Source organism: Coregonus clupeaformis, chromosome 8 (assembly GCF_020615455.1).
Source record: "Coregonus clupeaformis isolate EN_2021a chromosome 8, ASM2061545v1, whole genome shotgun sequence".
NCBI lineage: Eukaryota > Metazoa > Chordata > Actinopteri > Salmoniformes > Salmonidae > Coregonus > Coregonus clupeaformis.
The window spans coordinates 11,510,786-11,527,676 of NC_059199.1; the positions used below are offsets into that span (position 1 = coordinate 11,510,786).

A 16,891-nucleotide genomic window follows, 5' to 3' on the forward strand; every position below is an offset into this window, starting at 1 on the left:
TTGGGAGAGGTATGAGCTTTTGCAGGTGAACCATGGTGTTGTGCCGAACCATCCACGTTATTTTGGCTAAAGCACCAAGAGTGTTGAGAACGTCCGGTCTGTTTCAAGAAATGAGCCAAAGCAATTGAGAAGGATCTTTGCCATTTTCGTGGCACTGACTCCTTATATGGGAAAGGAATTTAGTTTTGAAGCATGAGTGAACAGTTTTAGGAGAGATATGAGCTTTTGCAAGTGAGCTATAGTGTTGTGCTGAACTGTAAGACTGTTTTGCCAAATGATCTTAGAGTTTTGAGAATGTAATTTCTGTTTCAAGAAATGAGCCAAACCAATGGAGAAAAACTGTAAACAACAAACAAAATGGCCACCATGAGTCGGCAAGATTCAACCAAGATGGACACAATGACTGACCAATGATGATGAGGAAATGTGTGTGACTTTTTGATGCAGCACTAGGTGCAAAATATGTCTTCCATCTGATAAAAGTGGACTAAGTCCCTTATAAAGAGGCCTGTGTAAAAATGAATGTAAAAGTGATCAAAAGCTAAAACGGGGGAAATACTGGAACATGGGCAACATCTGTTAGTAGTGTTGCACTCGCATTCAAGCATTTGTGACATACACACACACACACACACACACACACACACACACACACACACACACAGATCTCCCCGGAAGGAGAGCACACTGTGAAAGGAGGAGGAAGAGGAGGATGAAGAGGAATAAACCAAGGTGCAGTAGATCACCTGCTGTCGCCATGATCATGGCACGGAGAGGAACGTCTGAAAACAGAACAGAGACCCCATAAGAGAAGGAGAGAGAGAGAGAGAGAGAGAGAGAGAGAGAGAGAGTGAGAGAGAGAGTGTGAGAGAGAGAGTGAGAGAGAGACAGAGAGAGAGAGACAGAGAGAGAGAGACAGAGAGAGAGAGACAGAGAGAGAGAGACAGAGAGAGAGACAGAGAGAGAGCGCGAGAGAGACAGACAGACAGACAGACCGACAGACAGACAGACAGACAGACAGACAGACAGACAGACAGACAGAGATAGCTAGATAGACAGACAGCGAGAGATAGACAGATAGATAGAGAGATAGAGAGATAGAGAGAGAGATAGATAGATAGATAGATAGATAGATAGATAGATAGATAGATAGATAGATAGATAGATAGATAGATAGATAGATAGATAGATAGATAGATAGATAGATAGATAGATAGATAGATAGATAGATAGATACATAGATAGATAGGCCTAGATAGAGAGATAGAAAGGGATATAAGTGTTTGTCATATTGATTGTCCTAAACCAGTACTTAGAAACTCTCTGGTGTGAACACACTCAGTGGCCTAACATGAGTGATTCAGGATTGATGTCATTATAACTAAGAAGGATTATCTTTCCTCATTGTTACCAATTAGCATGGCAGAGAGAGTTAGCCTGAGGACAACAGGGTATCTTCATATCACAATGTATTAGACTAATAGGTGGTATCACCCCAAGCCGCTTAACAGATTAGGTTTAGAGTAGGATTACAAAAGGTTGTGATTCCTTTCTCAAAACTTTCCAAAAATCTACCAAATCTCTGCTTGAGGTACCTGGATCCACCATTGCTCTAGTGCCTGCTGAACACATTAGGCTCAAGGGAGAGCTGTATTCGGGATGGGTTAGAGCAGATAACTGTTGTACCTTTTCCACCAAAATACGTTTCTTTGGGCTGTTTTGATGGTTAAAACCTAACCCTCCTGTGTGCCTGCTATGCACGCGGTACCTACCCAGAGTGGACGGGGCTGGAGGACAGTGCCACGTTGTCCAGGTTTTCTGTGCCCCAGCTCAGACGGTACGAGTCCTTCTCATTTTCCCTGGCAAGAGACGACACCTGGCGCACAACAAAGACGCGCTTGTTAGGGACTGACCTGCCGTCATTTAAACACGGAACGCATTGCAGTGTTCGGTTAGACACTTTTGTGAGCATCTATACTCAAACTCACACATTTTGTGACTTTCTACAGTCAGATAAATTACATCTTAAGAGCAATATTTCAATATTCCAATTCAGCAGCTATTAAAAATGACCAAACATTACAAGCCTTAAAAAAAAAAAGTAATCTACACTGAGTGTACAAAGAACACCTGTTCTTTCCATGACATAGACTGACCAGGTGAATCCAGGTGAAAGCTATGATCGATTATTGATGTCACTGTAAATCCACTTCAATCACTTGAACGGGAGGAGACGGGTTAAAGAGGGATTTTTAAGCCTCGAGACAATTGAGACAAGGATTGTGAATGTGTGTCATTCAGAGGGTGAATGGGCAAGACAAAAGATTGAAGTGCCTTTGAACGGGGTATGGTAGTAGGTGCCAGGTGCACCAGTTTGAGTGTGTCAAGAACTACAACGCTGCTGGGTTTTTCATGCTCAACAGTTTCCTGTGTGTATCAAGAATGGTCCACCACCCAAAGGACATCCAGCCAACTGTGACAAGCATTGGATTCAACATGGGCCAGCATCCCTGTGGAACGCTTTTGACACCTTGTAGAGTCCATGCCCCGACGAATTGAGGCTGTTCTGAGGGCAAAAGGTGGTGCAACTCAATATTAGGAAGTGTATTTTCTGTACTGAACAAGTGCATTGGGCAATGCAAGGCATACACAGCAAAGCATGTTTTGGTGCAGTAGATGTAAAACGTTGAACCCTTTACTTACGTTGTGGCCCGTGAGCATCTCGTCCATCAGGCTGTCCTGTTTGGGAGAGTAGTAGCCGTGGTGACTGGGAGTGTAGGACCTGTCCGAACTGAGGAGAGGAGGAGAAGATGAGGTTGGTAGCCATGGAAACATCACACACAGCTAAAACAGTGTTCACCACCCAATATGGCAATAATCTAACCATCAGACACGGCACAAGTACTACTCTAAAACTAAGGAATGGAAGGCGATAATAACTTTGAGCTGATTTACTGGTGATTTTACAGTCTTTAATGTCCAACAATTGTTTCATTTTGTTTTGCTCAGGAAAGTTAGGGGTCCAATAGGCGGGCCACCTATTAAGGAACCCTGCCATAGAGAAACCATAGCAGAAAGAGACCAAAGCATTTTTTGCACATACCTTTGGATTCGACTACGTATGCATGGTAGGAAGGAGTAGAAATTAGTAAAAGATCATCCGAAATATTAGAGCATTAATACACATCCCTCCCCCAGACAAATACACCCTTCTCCTCTACGATAGGTATGTGTATAGACTACCTGTCAGAGCGTCCCCCTTCCAGGCTAAAGCGCAAGTAGTTCATCCCATCCAGGTACTGTCCAGGCAGGGAGTCATCCCCCAGCTCCCTCAGGTCCTCTGCCCTGAGATACTCCCCTCCGTCCCCTGTCATAGTGTCATCACCTGGGAGAGAGTGAGCGAGAGAGAGAGAGAGAGAGAGAGAGAGAGAGAGAGAGAGAGAGAGAGAGAGAGAGAGAGAGAGAGAGAGAGACAGAGAGAGAGAGAGAGAGAGAGAGAGCAGAGGGAGAGAGAGAGAGCAGAGGGAGAGAGAGAGAGCAGAGGTGTGAGGACCATGGAAGATGATAAAGGGTCATTCTGGGGAAGGGGACATGGTGATTTGCTGTGCGCTCAGCAGGAGTGACTACGCAGGGTCCAGCACTTCCCTGGGATGTGAATGTGCCCCAATCAAACTGACATGAGGTTGACTTACACACATACAGACACACGATCATTCATACACGATCATCCTCCCTCTTCATCATCACATAAAAACGCTTGTAAACACTAGAGATGAGCATGGAGACACAGGTCATGACTGCCTTGTGTCCACGTTAAAAAGCTCTCCTGCTGCTGTTACCACTACTGGACAGCAGGGGCGAGCTGTACTGGGCTGGCCATCCAAAAACCCCACAAAATTAGCGGAACTGAACTGGAAAGGACAGTGTGAAAGGAAATGACCTGAGCCAGTACAGTACAGTTCAGGTTGGCAGCATAGTGTGTAAAGGGTATACAGCCCTTAGCTTACAGCTGGTAGCATACTGTAGGATAGGCTGACAGAACAAGTGAGAGACATACTGTAGGATAGGCTGACAGAACAAGTGAGAGACATACTGTAGGATAGGCTGACAGAACAAGTGAGAGACATACTGTAGGATAGGCTGACAGAACAAGTGAGAGACATACTGTAGGATAGGCTGACAGAACAAGTGAGAGACATACTGTAGGATAGGCTGACAGAACAAGTGAGAGACATACTGTAGGATAGGCTGACAGAACAAGTGAGAGACATACTGTAGGATAGGCTGACAGAACAAGTGAGAGACATACTGTAGGATAGGCTGACAGAACAAGTGAGAGACATACTGTAGGATAGGCTGACAGAACAAGTGAGAGACATACTGTAGGCAGAGAGAGATGTTCCTGTGTCAATAGCATAACATTTGCAAAAATTTCAAAAAAACGGTTTTTGCTTTGTCATTATTGTCACGCCCTGGCTCTGGGGACTCTCGTATGTTGAGCCAGGGTGTTTATTTCTAGGTTTTGTATATCTATGTTAGCCAGGGTGGCTCCCAATCAGAGACGGCTGTAGCTCGTTGTCTCTGATTGGGAGCCATACTTAGGTAGCCGTTTGGCATTCATTTGGTGTGGTTTCTTGTTCCGTATTGGTTTGTGTATGTAACCAAGGACGTCACGTTATCGTTTTGTTGTTTTGTTCGTGTAATCATTAATACATATAAATATGTTCACATTCCACGCTGCGCCTTGGTCCTCCTCCTTCAGCGATCGTGACAATTATGGGGTATTGTGTGTAGATTGATGAGGGGAAAAAATACTTGAATCCATTTTAGACTAAGGCTGTAACGTAACAAAATGTGGAAAAAGTCAAGGGGTCTGAATACTTTCCGAATGCACTGTAGGCGGATGCGGTAGATTGAGACGCATCCAATGCAAAAAAAAACAGATATCTCTAGCTTAATCTGACAGATTATTATGGGGATTTTTTTATTATGGGTTTAAAGTTAGCAGCATTTCACACTTCTCCCTAGCCTATATACTGTCATTCAGGCTCTCCTGGCCATGGCATGTGATATGAGATCACATATGAGTATTTCAGAGTGGGGATTTGAAATTGTCTTTGAAGTGACAACACTTAGGGTGAAACCATCTTCTAGGCTTGTGTACAGACAAGCTTTTGCTGCTTCAGTTAGTCTTTTCGCTAGACGTTTAATGACACTCTCTAGGGGGTAGTATTTGTTAAGTGCTCAGAGCATGGTGGATCTGAATATTAAAACGCTTTTAAAACCACTGCTTCCCTTAGCTGATTATCAAGAAGCGTTTCAAAACAAAAACACTGTCGCATTAACATTCAAAAGGGCACAGCCATCATTAGTGTCAATGTAGTTTGTTGACAACCCTAATGCTTTTCACAATGATATCCAGTATTTCCCATTTAGACAAGTGGCCCTAAATGTGTGTGTCACGATCTTGATTTCACCGCACTGTGTATGAATCAAAACCCCATACCAACAGTGGTTGAGGTTGGGTGTAGGTTCAAGTATATACTCTAAGACTCATCCATGACAGCTTGTTATACACAACCATCGCAGAGGAAGCTCACACCGTGCGAATTACCACAACCACAACAAACCGCCACACACTCATCAATAGCAATCCCCACGGCAACCTTGACACGGTGTACCTTCTAAATCCATGGAGTCATCAGACAAAACAGCATCCTCATTCTGTTTCAGCCCTGTGGGTACAGTATGCAGGCCTGTACAGTATGCAGGCCTGTACAGTATGCAGGCCTGTACAGTATGCAGGCCTGTACAGTATGCAGTACAGTGAGAAACTAGCCGACCACAACAAACACACACTAGGATTGGGCTATGGAGAAACGGGAAGGACTTGGGGCAGGCTAAATGAGATAGCCTAGTAGTAGGTTAGTGTCTACACTAGAACAAAGTGTGTCTTTGGCTGTCGCCATTGGAGAATCCTTTTTGGTTCCAGGTTGAACCCTTGTTTTCTAAGAGTGTAGAGCAGGGTTCTTCAATTCCGGTCCTGGAGGGCCGAAACATCTCTGTTTTTCATCCTCTCCTTCTAATCAGGGGCTAATTCAGATCTGGGACACCAGGTGAGTGCAATTAACTACCAGGTAGAAATAAAAAACAGAAGTGTTTCGGCCCTCCAGGACCGGAATTGAAGAACCCTGGTGTAGAGGGAAACTGGGACAGGGTTTGAAGTCAGGCTTACTGAGGTGACAGTAGGTCAAACCACTAAATCAACCACATAAATAGACTGAAGTTTAGAATGACTGTCTCTATACATGGTTGTGGTCATATACAGTAGGCTAGTGACTGGATCAAGTGTTAAACTCACCCTCCTCATCAGACACATCCAGGACTTCAGTCATGGTCTCAGGAACGTTCATCTTGTGTTTCTCTGTCACCGTCTAGACGACATAAACAGACACATCTCATTACAACTAGTCTACCATTGACATTAATGCAAAACTAAGTGAACATTCGACTTAAGTGGAAGTTAGGAATTGCCCCTTACAAGCTAAATAAACACCATGTGTAAATACTGTGATTTCAGACAAGATGTGAAGAGCTGTTGGACTGAGATAGTTGAATCACTCACGGTTGTCGAGGTAATGATCTCCTCGGTGACCACCTTGAGTGTGTCCACCACAGAGATGTAGCCCAGTCGCCGGGCGATGGCCAGAGCTGTGTTACCATTCTGTTAGGATGGTAGAAAGACATATAAGTGTGTGTGTGTGTGTGTGTGTGTGTGTGTGTGTGTGTGTGTGTGTGTGTGTGTGTGTGTGTGTGTGTTTTCAGCAGCTAGTCCACTCACCACAGTGATGTTGTTGGGCTTAGCTCCATTCTGCAGCAGTAGATTGATGATGTGTGTGTTTCCTTGTTGTGCTGCTTGGTGGAGGGGAGTGTACCCATTCTAAGAAGAGAAAGTACTGACTGTAATGACTGTCTGGCAAGGCCTGAACATTTAAGAGATTCAAATGTGAACCCTTAGGCTAGCACTTGATATTTTCTGTTAAAGTAAAGCATGCATTAGTGAACATTCATAACACAGTGAAATAGTGCTTATGTGCTTTATCATACACTATATACCTTTCTTATACATTTCCATATGCAACAAACCCCATTATAAATGCACTGTGGCAGTTTTGTGTATGGTTTATTACCTTGGTTTCGGCGTTGACGCTAGCACCGTTCTGTAAGAGGAAGTTGACCATCTTGGCGTTTCCATAGTGACACGCTACAATCAGTGGAGTATAGCCCAACTGGAGGAGAAAAGTAAATCACAGTTAGTTTCAAAACACATCTACTAACATTATCAAAGATAAATAATAGGGCCTTATCATCATTCCAGTACAATGGTCATTCTATGCTCAAATTAAATGAATGTACATTCTGTCCATACCTTAGTTTGCTGGTCCAGGTTGGCTCCATGTTTAGTCAGTATCTCACTGACAACCACCTTGTCCTCCTGGGCAGCAAGATGGAGGGAGGTGAGGCCACTCTGAAGGGACAATATGTTACAATATGTTACTCACCACATCTCTAAATCAATCAATCAATTAGCAAACTGTATAGTGTAACTACGGACAGGAGATTGTCCATAGATGCTGTATGTGGTTACATTAGGTTACATGGTTCCCCTAAATATTGAGGGAGGAGTTTTGAGTGACAGGCGACCTTTACCACCAAAAACAGGAAATGACCAGTTGACAGGGGAGGGAATGTGAGATTGGGTATTTGGGTTTTGTGACCCGTTTCACTCATGCAGAGTGCAGATACACTATCAGTGTTCTTGCACCCCTGAGATAGTGTGCATTTGTCATCGGTACAGTATATATGACAGGGCGGACTGAGTCTGGTAAAGCAGTGATATATCTTCATCCACTCAGGTCTGTCTGGGGTTCAGTGATAGAGCTGGATGAAGAATGAGCGGATTGGAAAAAGGTTAAAGGAGGAATAAATCTGGGTTTCTGCTTGAGACAAATCCCTGTGATAATCAAATCAAATCAAATTGTATTTGTCACATGCAGCGGTAGCGGTACAGAGTCAATGTGTAATAACAGTAGCGAGGCTATATACAGGGGCTAGCGGTACTGAGTCAATGTGTAATAACAGTAGCGAGGCTATATACAGGGGGTAGAGGTACAGAGTCAATGTGTGATAACAGTAGGGAGGCTATATACAGGGGGTAGCGGTACAGAGTCAATGTGTAATAACAGTAGCGAGGCTATATACAGGGGGTAGCGGTACAGAGTCAATGTGTGATAACAGTAGGGAGGCTATATACAGGGGGTACCGGTACAGAGTCAATGTGTAATAACAGTAGCGAGGCTATATACAGGGGCTAGCGGTACTGAGTCAATGTGTAATAACAGTAGCGAGGCTATATACAGGGGCTAGCGGTACTGAGTCAATGTGTAATAACAGTAGCGAGGCTATATACAGGTGCTAGCGGTACTGAGTCAATGTGTAATAACAGTAGGGAGGCTATATACAGGGGCTAGCGGTACTGAGTCAATGTGTAATAACAGTAGCGAGGCTATATACGGGGGTAGCGGTACTGAGTCAATGTGTAATAACAGTAGGGGGGCTATATACAGGGGCTAGCGGTACTGAGTCAATGTGTAATAACAGTAGGGAGGCTATATACAGGGGCTAGCGGTACTGAGTCAATGTGTAATAACAGTAGCGAGGCTATATACGGGGTAGCGGTACTGAGTCAATGTGTAATAACAGTAGGGGGGCTATATACAGGGGCTAGCGGTACTGAGTCAATGTGTAATAACAGTAGTGAGGCTATATACAGGGGCTAGCGGTACTGAGTCAATGTGTAATAACAGTAGGGGGGCTATATACAGGGGGTAGAGGTACTGAGTCAATGTGTAATAACAGTAGGGGGGCTATATACAGGGGCTAGCGGTACTGAGTCAATGTGTAATAACAGTAGCGAGGCTATATACAGGGGCTAGCGGTACTGAGTCAATGTGTAATAACAGTAGCGAGGCTATATACAGGGGCTAGCAGTACTGAGTCAATGTGTGGGGACACCGGTTAGTCGAGGTAATTGAGGTAATATCATCCAAAAAAAAAATCTAAAAAATAATAATAATTTGGTAAAGTGCTGATCCCACTGGCTATAAGGTGAATGCACCTATTTGTAAGTCGCTCTGGATAAGAGCGTCTGCTAAATGACGTAAATGTAAATGTAAATGTAAATATGTACGTGTGGGTAGAGTTAAAGTGACTATGCATAGATAATAAACAGAGAGTAGCAGCAATGCAAATAGTCCGGGTAGCCATTTGATTAGCTGTTCAGGAGTCTTATGGCTTGGGGGTAGAAGCTGTTAAGAAGCCTTTTGGACCTAGACTTGGCGCTCCGGTACTGCTTGCCGTGCGGTAGCAGAGAGAACAGTCTATAACTAGGGTGGTTGGAGTCTTTGACAATTATTAGGGCCTTCCTCTGACACCGCCTGGTATAGAGGTCCTGGATGGCAAGAAGCTTGGCCCCAGTGATGTAGTGAGCCATACGCACTACCCTCTGTAGTGCCTTGTGGTCGGAGGCTGAGCAGTTGCCATACCAGGCAGTGATACAACCAGTCAGGATTCTCTCGATGGTGCAGCTGTAAAACTTTTTGAGGATCTGAGGACCCATGCCAAATCTTTTCAGTCTCCTGAGGGTGAATAGGCTTTGTCGTGCCCTCTTCACGACTGTCTTGGTGTGTTTGGACCATGATAGTTTGTTGGTGATGTGGACACCAAGGAACGTGAAGCTCTCAACCTGCTCCACTACAGCCCCGTCGATGAGAATGGGGGCATGCTCTGTCCTCCTTTTCCTGTAGTCCACAATCATCTCATTTGTCTAGATTACGTTGAGGGAGAGGTTGTTATCCTGGCACCACATGGCCAGGTCTCTGACCTCCTCCCTATAGGCTGTCTCATCGTTGTCTGTGATCAGGCCTACCACTGTTGTGTCGTCGGCCATGCAGTCATGAGTGAACAGGAAATACAGGAGGGGACTAAGCACGCACCCCTGAGGGGCCCCCGTGTTGGGGATCAGCGTGGCAGATGTGTTGTTACCTACCCTTACCACCTGGGGGCGGCCCGTCAGGAAGTCCAGGATCCAGTTGCAGAGGTATATAGTCAGTGTATAGTCCCAGGGTCCTTAGCTTAGTGATGAGCTTTGAGGGATCTATGGTGTAGAATGCTGAGCTGTAGTCAATGAATAGCATTCTCACGTAGGTGTTCCTTTTGTCCAGGTGGGAAAGGGCAGTGTGGAGTTTAATAGAGATTGCATCATCTGTGGATCTGTTGGGGCGGTATGTAAATTGGAGTGGGTCTAGGGTTTCCGGGATAATGGTGTTGATGTGAGCCATGACCAGCCTTTCAAAGCACTTCATGGCTACAGACGTGAGTGCTACGGGTCTGTAGTCATTTAGGCAGGTTACCTTAGTGTTCTTGGGCACAGAGGAGGTTGACTGACGGCCTTGCATGCCTGTTCTAAATTTCTAAGACAATGTGTGTGTGTGTGGGGGGGGGGGACTATAAAGTGTGCTTTTGTGTGTGTGTGCGTGCATGTGTGTTTGTGTGCGTATGTGCGTACATGCGTTTGTGTGCATGTACTGTATTCACATGCTATGTATGTTTAGTATGTGCATGCCAGTAAGCGTGTGTAGGTGCGTGCATGCGAGCAGGCGTGTGTCTCGCTTTCGCCCACAGACAGGGACCATTAAGTAGGATCGGTGTGATACGTGTGGGAAGACATCCGTGGTCGTCACGGCAGTGTACTAACCTCCCACATCCCTCGCTGTGACTCATCCGTCTACAGCACTGGGCTGTTCCTAAAATAGCCATGAAACAGCTCTCTGTCCCTCTTTTAACCCTCCCGTTGTCCGACTTTAAAGAAAGTATCACTGCCTCCTTCTCACAAATGATCCAAAAAATATAAAAATTAAATAAAGTTGGTTCAACACAGTGGCGGGTCATTTTGACCCTAGGACAACGGGAGGGTTAACTTCATTCCTGTTACATTCTTGTAAGCCATGCTGCAGCTCTGTAATCACAACTGAGGACTTGTAACAACGCTAAACGTAATAACTTTTTTCGGTAAATGTAACACACACACATTCGGTCTTCAACGAGGTCCGGAGGGCCGCACAGATTTCTTTTTACATTTGCAAAAAATGTGCCTCTATCCATAGTTTTTGGAATTTGCTCCCTGACTGTCTAACTTTCATTTGAGTGATTATTAGCAAGCTGGACACAGTAAAGAAACTGTATGAATGTAGGTCCATTATCATTTCTCCGGTGGCATGCATTAAAACACGTATCTTTGTCGTGGCTTTCTTTTGCAAAATAAATATGAATTAACAGACGTATTTTTGAATAACTGTCAACATACTGTATAATATCACATTAAGATGTAGGACGTTCACCGTATTATAGGGAACAATAGCAGGTCTATTTTGCTCCAGAGAAGTAGCTCATTGTTCCCTCGTTTCCGCATACGCTAGCCTATCTTCACTTGACGACAGAGGTCAGCCTGCAGGCGCCCGGCCCGCCACAAAGAGTCGCTAGAGCGCGATGAGCCAAGTAAAGTAACCCGACGCTGGGCCAATTGTGCGCCACCATATGTGCGCCACCCTATGGGACTCACGATCACAGCCGGTTGTGATACAGCCCAGGATCGAACCCGGGTCTGTAGTGATACCTCTGCGATGCAGTGCCTTAGACCGCTGTGCCACTCGGGAGGACGCTAGCCTATCTTCTAACTAACGTTAGCTAGCTATCAAGCTAGCCAGGTTTCCTTAGCAGCTTGTACACAGCCCCTGTATTGTCTCGGGAGTGTGACTGTTTGAATCCCTGCTGTTTGTTGCTGTTTCCATCTGCCCTGTGACCTGCCCTGTGACCTGCCCTGTGACCTGCCCTGTGACCTGCCCTGTGACCTGCCCTGTGACCTGCCCTGCGACCTGCCCTGCGACCTGCCCTGCGACCTGCCCTGCGACCTGCCCTGCGACCTGCCCTGCGACCTGCCCTGTGACCTGCCCTGCGACCTGCCCTGCGACCTGCCCTGTGACCTGCCCTGTGACCTGCCCTGTGACCTGCCCTGTGACCTGCCCTGCGACCTGCCCTGTGACCTGCCCTGCGACCTGCCCTGCGACCTGCCCTGTGACCTGCCCTGTGACCTGCCCTGTGACCTGCCCTGTGACCTGCCCTGTGACCTGCCCTGTCTGGAACTGCAAGGAGTAACAGCCTACATTGCTACCATGACAAAGACCAAAGCTGGTGGGCGCACTGTTGAGGATAGTGGTGTCTCTCTATCACAGGTAAAGGATATTTTAAACAAACAAAACTAGTTCTAAAAGCAGTTATTACAACAACAAGAAAATAGTGTTGTGTCCAAATACTGGTGGAGTCAGCTAATAAAATAATGGGCAAAATGACCAGAGAGGTCCAGGACCTGAAGAACAGTTTGCAGTTATGGGGGAAGTGTTGCTGTATATATTCAGAACCATATCCCTGTAAAGCTTAGAGAAGATCTCATGTAAAGTGTTATTGAAGTGTTGTGGTTGCAGGTTCACCTGCTTCATCTAAAGACTATTATTTTAGAGTGTTGCTATAGGCCACCAAGTGCTAACAGTCAGTATCTAGATAATGTGTGTGAAATGCTTGATAGTGTATGTGATGTAAACAGAGAGGTCTACTTTTTCGGGGACCTGAATATTGACTGGTTTTCATCAAGCTGTCCGCTCAAGAGGAAGCTTCTCACTGTAACCAGTGCCTGTAATCTGGTTCAGGTTTTTAATCAACCTACCAGGGTGTTTATAAATAATACAGGAACTACATCATCCACATGTATTGATCACATTTGTATTACTACTGTAGAACTTTGTCCTAAAGATGTATCCATACCCCTTGGATGCATTGATCACAATATAGTGGCTATATCCAGGAAAGCCAAAGTTCCAAAAGCTGGTGTATAAGAGATCATGCAAAATAATTTGCTGTGACTCTTATGTGGATGATGTTAAAAATATTTGTTGGTCTGATGTGACTAATAAGGAGCATCTTGACTCCGCACTTGATGACTTTGCTTCTTCCAATTATTAATAAACATGCACCTGTTAAGAAACGGACTGTTAGAACTGTTAAGGCTCCATGGATTGATGAGGAATTGAAAAACTGTATGGTTGAAAGGGATGGGGCAAAAGGAATGGCTAATAAGTCTGGCTGCACATCTGACTGGTTGACTTAATGCAAATTTAGAAATTATGTGACTAAACTCAACAAAAAGAAGAAGAATCTGTATTATGAAGCCAAGATCAATGATATAAAGAATGATGGAAAAAAAGTTTGGAGTACTTTAAATAAAATTACGGGCAGAAACAAATTCAACTCCATCTTTCATCGAATCAGATGGCTTATTCATCACAAAACCATTTGATGTTGCCAATTATTTTAATGATTACCTCATTGGCAGAGTGAGCAAACTTAGGCAGGAAATGCCAAGAACGAACAGTGACCATCGTACTCATGCATGAAAAAACGAATAATGAAAGAAAAACATTGCAAGTTTGAATTTTGTAAAGTTAGTGTGGGAGAGGTGGAAAAATGATTGTTGTCGATCAATAATGACAAACCTTCTGGCATTGACAACTTAGATGGTAAGCTACTGAGGATGGTAGCTGACTATAGCCACTTCTATCTGTCATATCTTTAATCTGAGCCTAGAGGAAAGTCTTTGTCCTCAGGCCTGGAGGGAAGCCAAAGTCATTCCGCTACCATAGAATGGTAAAGCGGCCTTTACTGGTTCTAACAGCTGAACTATCAGCTTGCTGACAGACCGTTGGAAAAAATTGTGTGTGACCAAATACAATGCTATTTCTCTGTAAATTAATTAACAACAGACTTTCAGCATGCTTATAGAGAAGGGCACTCAACATGTACTGCACTGACACAAAGGACTGATGATTGGTTGAAGGAAATTGATAATAAGAAGATTGTGGGAGCTGTACTGTTAGATTTCAGCGCAGCCTTTGATATTATTGACCATAACCTGTTGTTGAAAAAACGTATGTGATATGGCTTTTCAACCTCTGCCATATCATGGATTCAGAGCTATCTATCTAATAGAACACTGAGGGTTTTTGTTAATGGAACCTTCTCTAATGTTAAACGTAAAGTGTGGTGTATTCAGGGCTGCTCTCTTGGCCCTCTACTCTTTTCTATTTTTACCAATGACCTGCCACTGGCATTAAACAAAACCTGTGTCCATGTATGCTGATGATTTAACCCTATACGTGTCAGCAACAAAAGCTAGCGAGATCACTGTAACCCTAAACAAAGAGTTGCAGTCAGTTTAAGAATGGGTGGCCAGTAATAAACTGGTCCTGAATATTTATCAAACTAAAAGCACTGTATTTGGTACAAATCATTCCCTGTTCTAGACCTCAGCTGAATCTGGTAATGAATGGTGTGGCTGTTGAATAAGTTGAGGATGTTAAATTACTTGGCGTTACCTTAGATTGTAAACTGTCATGGTCAAAACATATTGATACAATGGTTGTAAAGATTACATTTTACAGACGCTCTTATCCAGAGCGACTTACATGAGCAATTAGGGTTAAGTGCCTTGCTTAAGGGCACATCGACAGATTTTTCACCTAGTCGGCTCGGGGATTAGAACCAGCGACCTTTCGGTTACTGGCACAACGCTCTTACCCACTAAGCCACCTGCCGCCCAGGGGAGATGGGGAGAGGACTGTCCGTGATAAAGAGATGCTCTGCTTTTTTGACACCACACTCCACAAAGCAAGTCCTGCAGGCTCTAGTTTCATCTTACCTTGATTATTGTCCAGTCATATGGTCAAGTGCTACAAAGAAATACCTAGTTAAGCTGCAGCTGGCCCAGAATAGAGCTGCACGTTTTGCTCTTCATTGTAATCAGAGAGCTAATATCAATACTATGCATGCCAGTCTCTCTTGGCTAAGTTGAGGAAAGACTGACTGCATCGCTTCTTGTTTTTATAAGAAACAATGTGTTGGAAATTCCAAATTGTTTGCATAGTCAACTTCCACACAGCACTGACACTGCCACTTACTCCACCAGACATGCCACCAGGGTTCTTTTCACAGTCCCCAGGTCCAGAACAAATTCAAGGAAACATACAATATTATACAGAGCCATGATTGCATGGAACTCCCTTCCATCTCATATAGCGCAAGTGAACAGCAAACCTGGTTTCAAAAAAACAAAAAAAGCAACACCCCAAGGCTCAATGCTGTGACCTACGTTTTGTGTGTATGTTTATGTGTAACTGATAGATGCACACACACACACACAGACACACACACACACACACACGTTAATATTTTTTAAATGTATGTAAATTGTAAAGTATTTTGTCTGTTCTGTCTTTTTCGTTATGTGTCGGACCCCAGGGGACCATGACACAACGTCCCAAGAACGTCATAAAAACATCCTCAGGAACGTTGCCAGGACAAACCGGGAAGTAGACAATACCTCCAGGGGACCATGACACAACGTCCCAAGAACGTCCTAAAAACATCTTCGGGGAATGCCCCTGGGAAAACTGGGTACTAGAAAAAGGTCCCCCAGAGAAAGTTCCCTTGGAAGCATCATGCAACATCCTAAGGACTAGTAAAATGAACATCATGGAAAAAGTCCTAAAAAGGTCCTGACATGGTCCTCAGTGACGTCCTGGGAACTTACAGGGAACTAGACAAAGGTCCCCCTGAGAACGTTCTCGGAACGTCAGATGGATAAAGTCGCGCCAAAACCCTTCATGGACCTACAGTAATGAGAACATTGCAGAATGTCCTCAGGACAAACCCCTGTTTGCTGGGTTACTGCTGTTCAATGTTCATCTCAATGAATGCATGTATTCTGTTTTTTGCTGTTTATAGTGTGTGGATTCCTAAATTATTTGTCGATATACAGGTAAAAGTCAGTAAATTAGAATATTTTGAAAAACTTGATTTATTTCAGTAATTGCATTCAAAAGGTGTAACTTGTACATTATATTTATTCATTGCACACAGACTGATGCATTCAAATGTTTATTTCATTTAATTTTGATGATTTGAAGTGGCAACAAATGAAAATCCAAAATTCCGTGTGTCACAAAATTAGAATATTACTTAAGGCTAATACAAAAAAGGGATTTTTTAGAAATGTTGGCCAACTGAAAAGTATGAAAATGAAAAATATGAGCATGTACAATACTCAATACTTGGTTGGAGCTCCTTTTGCCTCAATTACTGCATTAATGCGGCGTGGCATGGAGTCGATGAGTTTCTGGCACTGCTCAGGTGTTATGAGAGCCCAGGTTGCTCTGATAGTGGCCTTCAACTCTTCTGCGTTGTTGGGTCTGGCATTCTGCATCTTCCTTTTTCACAATACCCCACAGATTTTCTATGGGGCTAAGGTCAGGGGAGTTGGCTGGCCAATTTAGAACAGAAATACCATGGTCCGTAAACCAGGCACGGGTAGATTTTGCGCTGTGTGCAGGCGCCAAGTCCTGTTGGAACCTGAAATCTCCATCTCCATAGAGCAGGTCAGCAGCAGGAAGCATGAAGTGCTCTAAAACTTGCTGGTAGACGGCTGCGTTGACCCTGGATCTCAGGAAACAGAGTGGACCGACACCAGCAGATGACATGGCACCCCAAACCATCACTGATGGTGGAAACTTTACACTAGACTTCAGGCAACGTGGATCCTGTGCCTCTCCTGTCTTCCTCCAGACTCTGGGACCTCGATTTCCAAAGGAAATGCAAAATTTGCTTTCGTCAGAAAACATGACTTTAGACCACTCAGCAGCAGTCCAGCTCTTTTTTTCCTTAGCCC

General features: G+C 44.3%; 1 protein-coding gene across 1 annotated transcript in view; it reads right to left on the reverse strand.

The window, feature by feature from the left end:
• The window catches only part of LOC121571093 (ankyrin-2), a 143,582-nt gene that overhangs the window by 45,880 nt on the left and 80,811 nt on the right, over positions 1-16,891 (reverse strand). The window contains exons 20-30 of the mRNA XM_041882382.2: positions 7,430-7,528; positions 7,191-7,289; positions 6,842-6,940; positions 6,626-6,724; positions 6,362-6,434; positions 5,682-5,735; positions 3,244-3,385; positions 3,104-3,115; positions 2,704-2,791; positions 1,773-1,876; positions 747-782 (exon numbers count right to left, since the gene is read on the reverse strand). Coding sequence (XP_041738316.2) covers positions 747-782; positions 1,773-1,876; positions 2,704-2,791; positions 3,104-3,115; positions 3,244-3,385; positions 5,682-5,735; positions 6,362-6,434; positions 6,626-6,724; positions 6,842-6,940; positions 7,191-7,289; positions 7,430-7,528 — 905 coding nt within the window. The remainder of the gene's footprint in view (positions 1-746; positions 783-1,772; positions 1,877-2,703; positions 2,792-3,103; positions 3,116-3,243; positions 3,386-5,681; positions 5,736-6,361; positions 6,435-6,625; positions 6,725-6,841; positions 6,941-7,190; positions 7,290-7,429; positions 7,529-16,891) is intronic.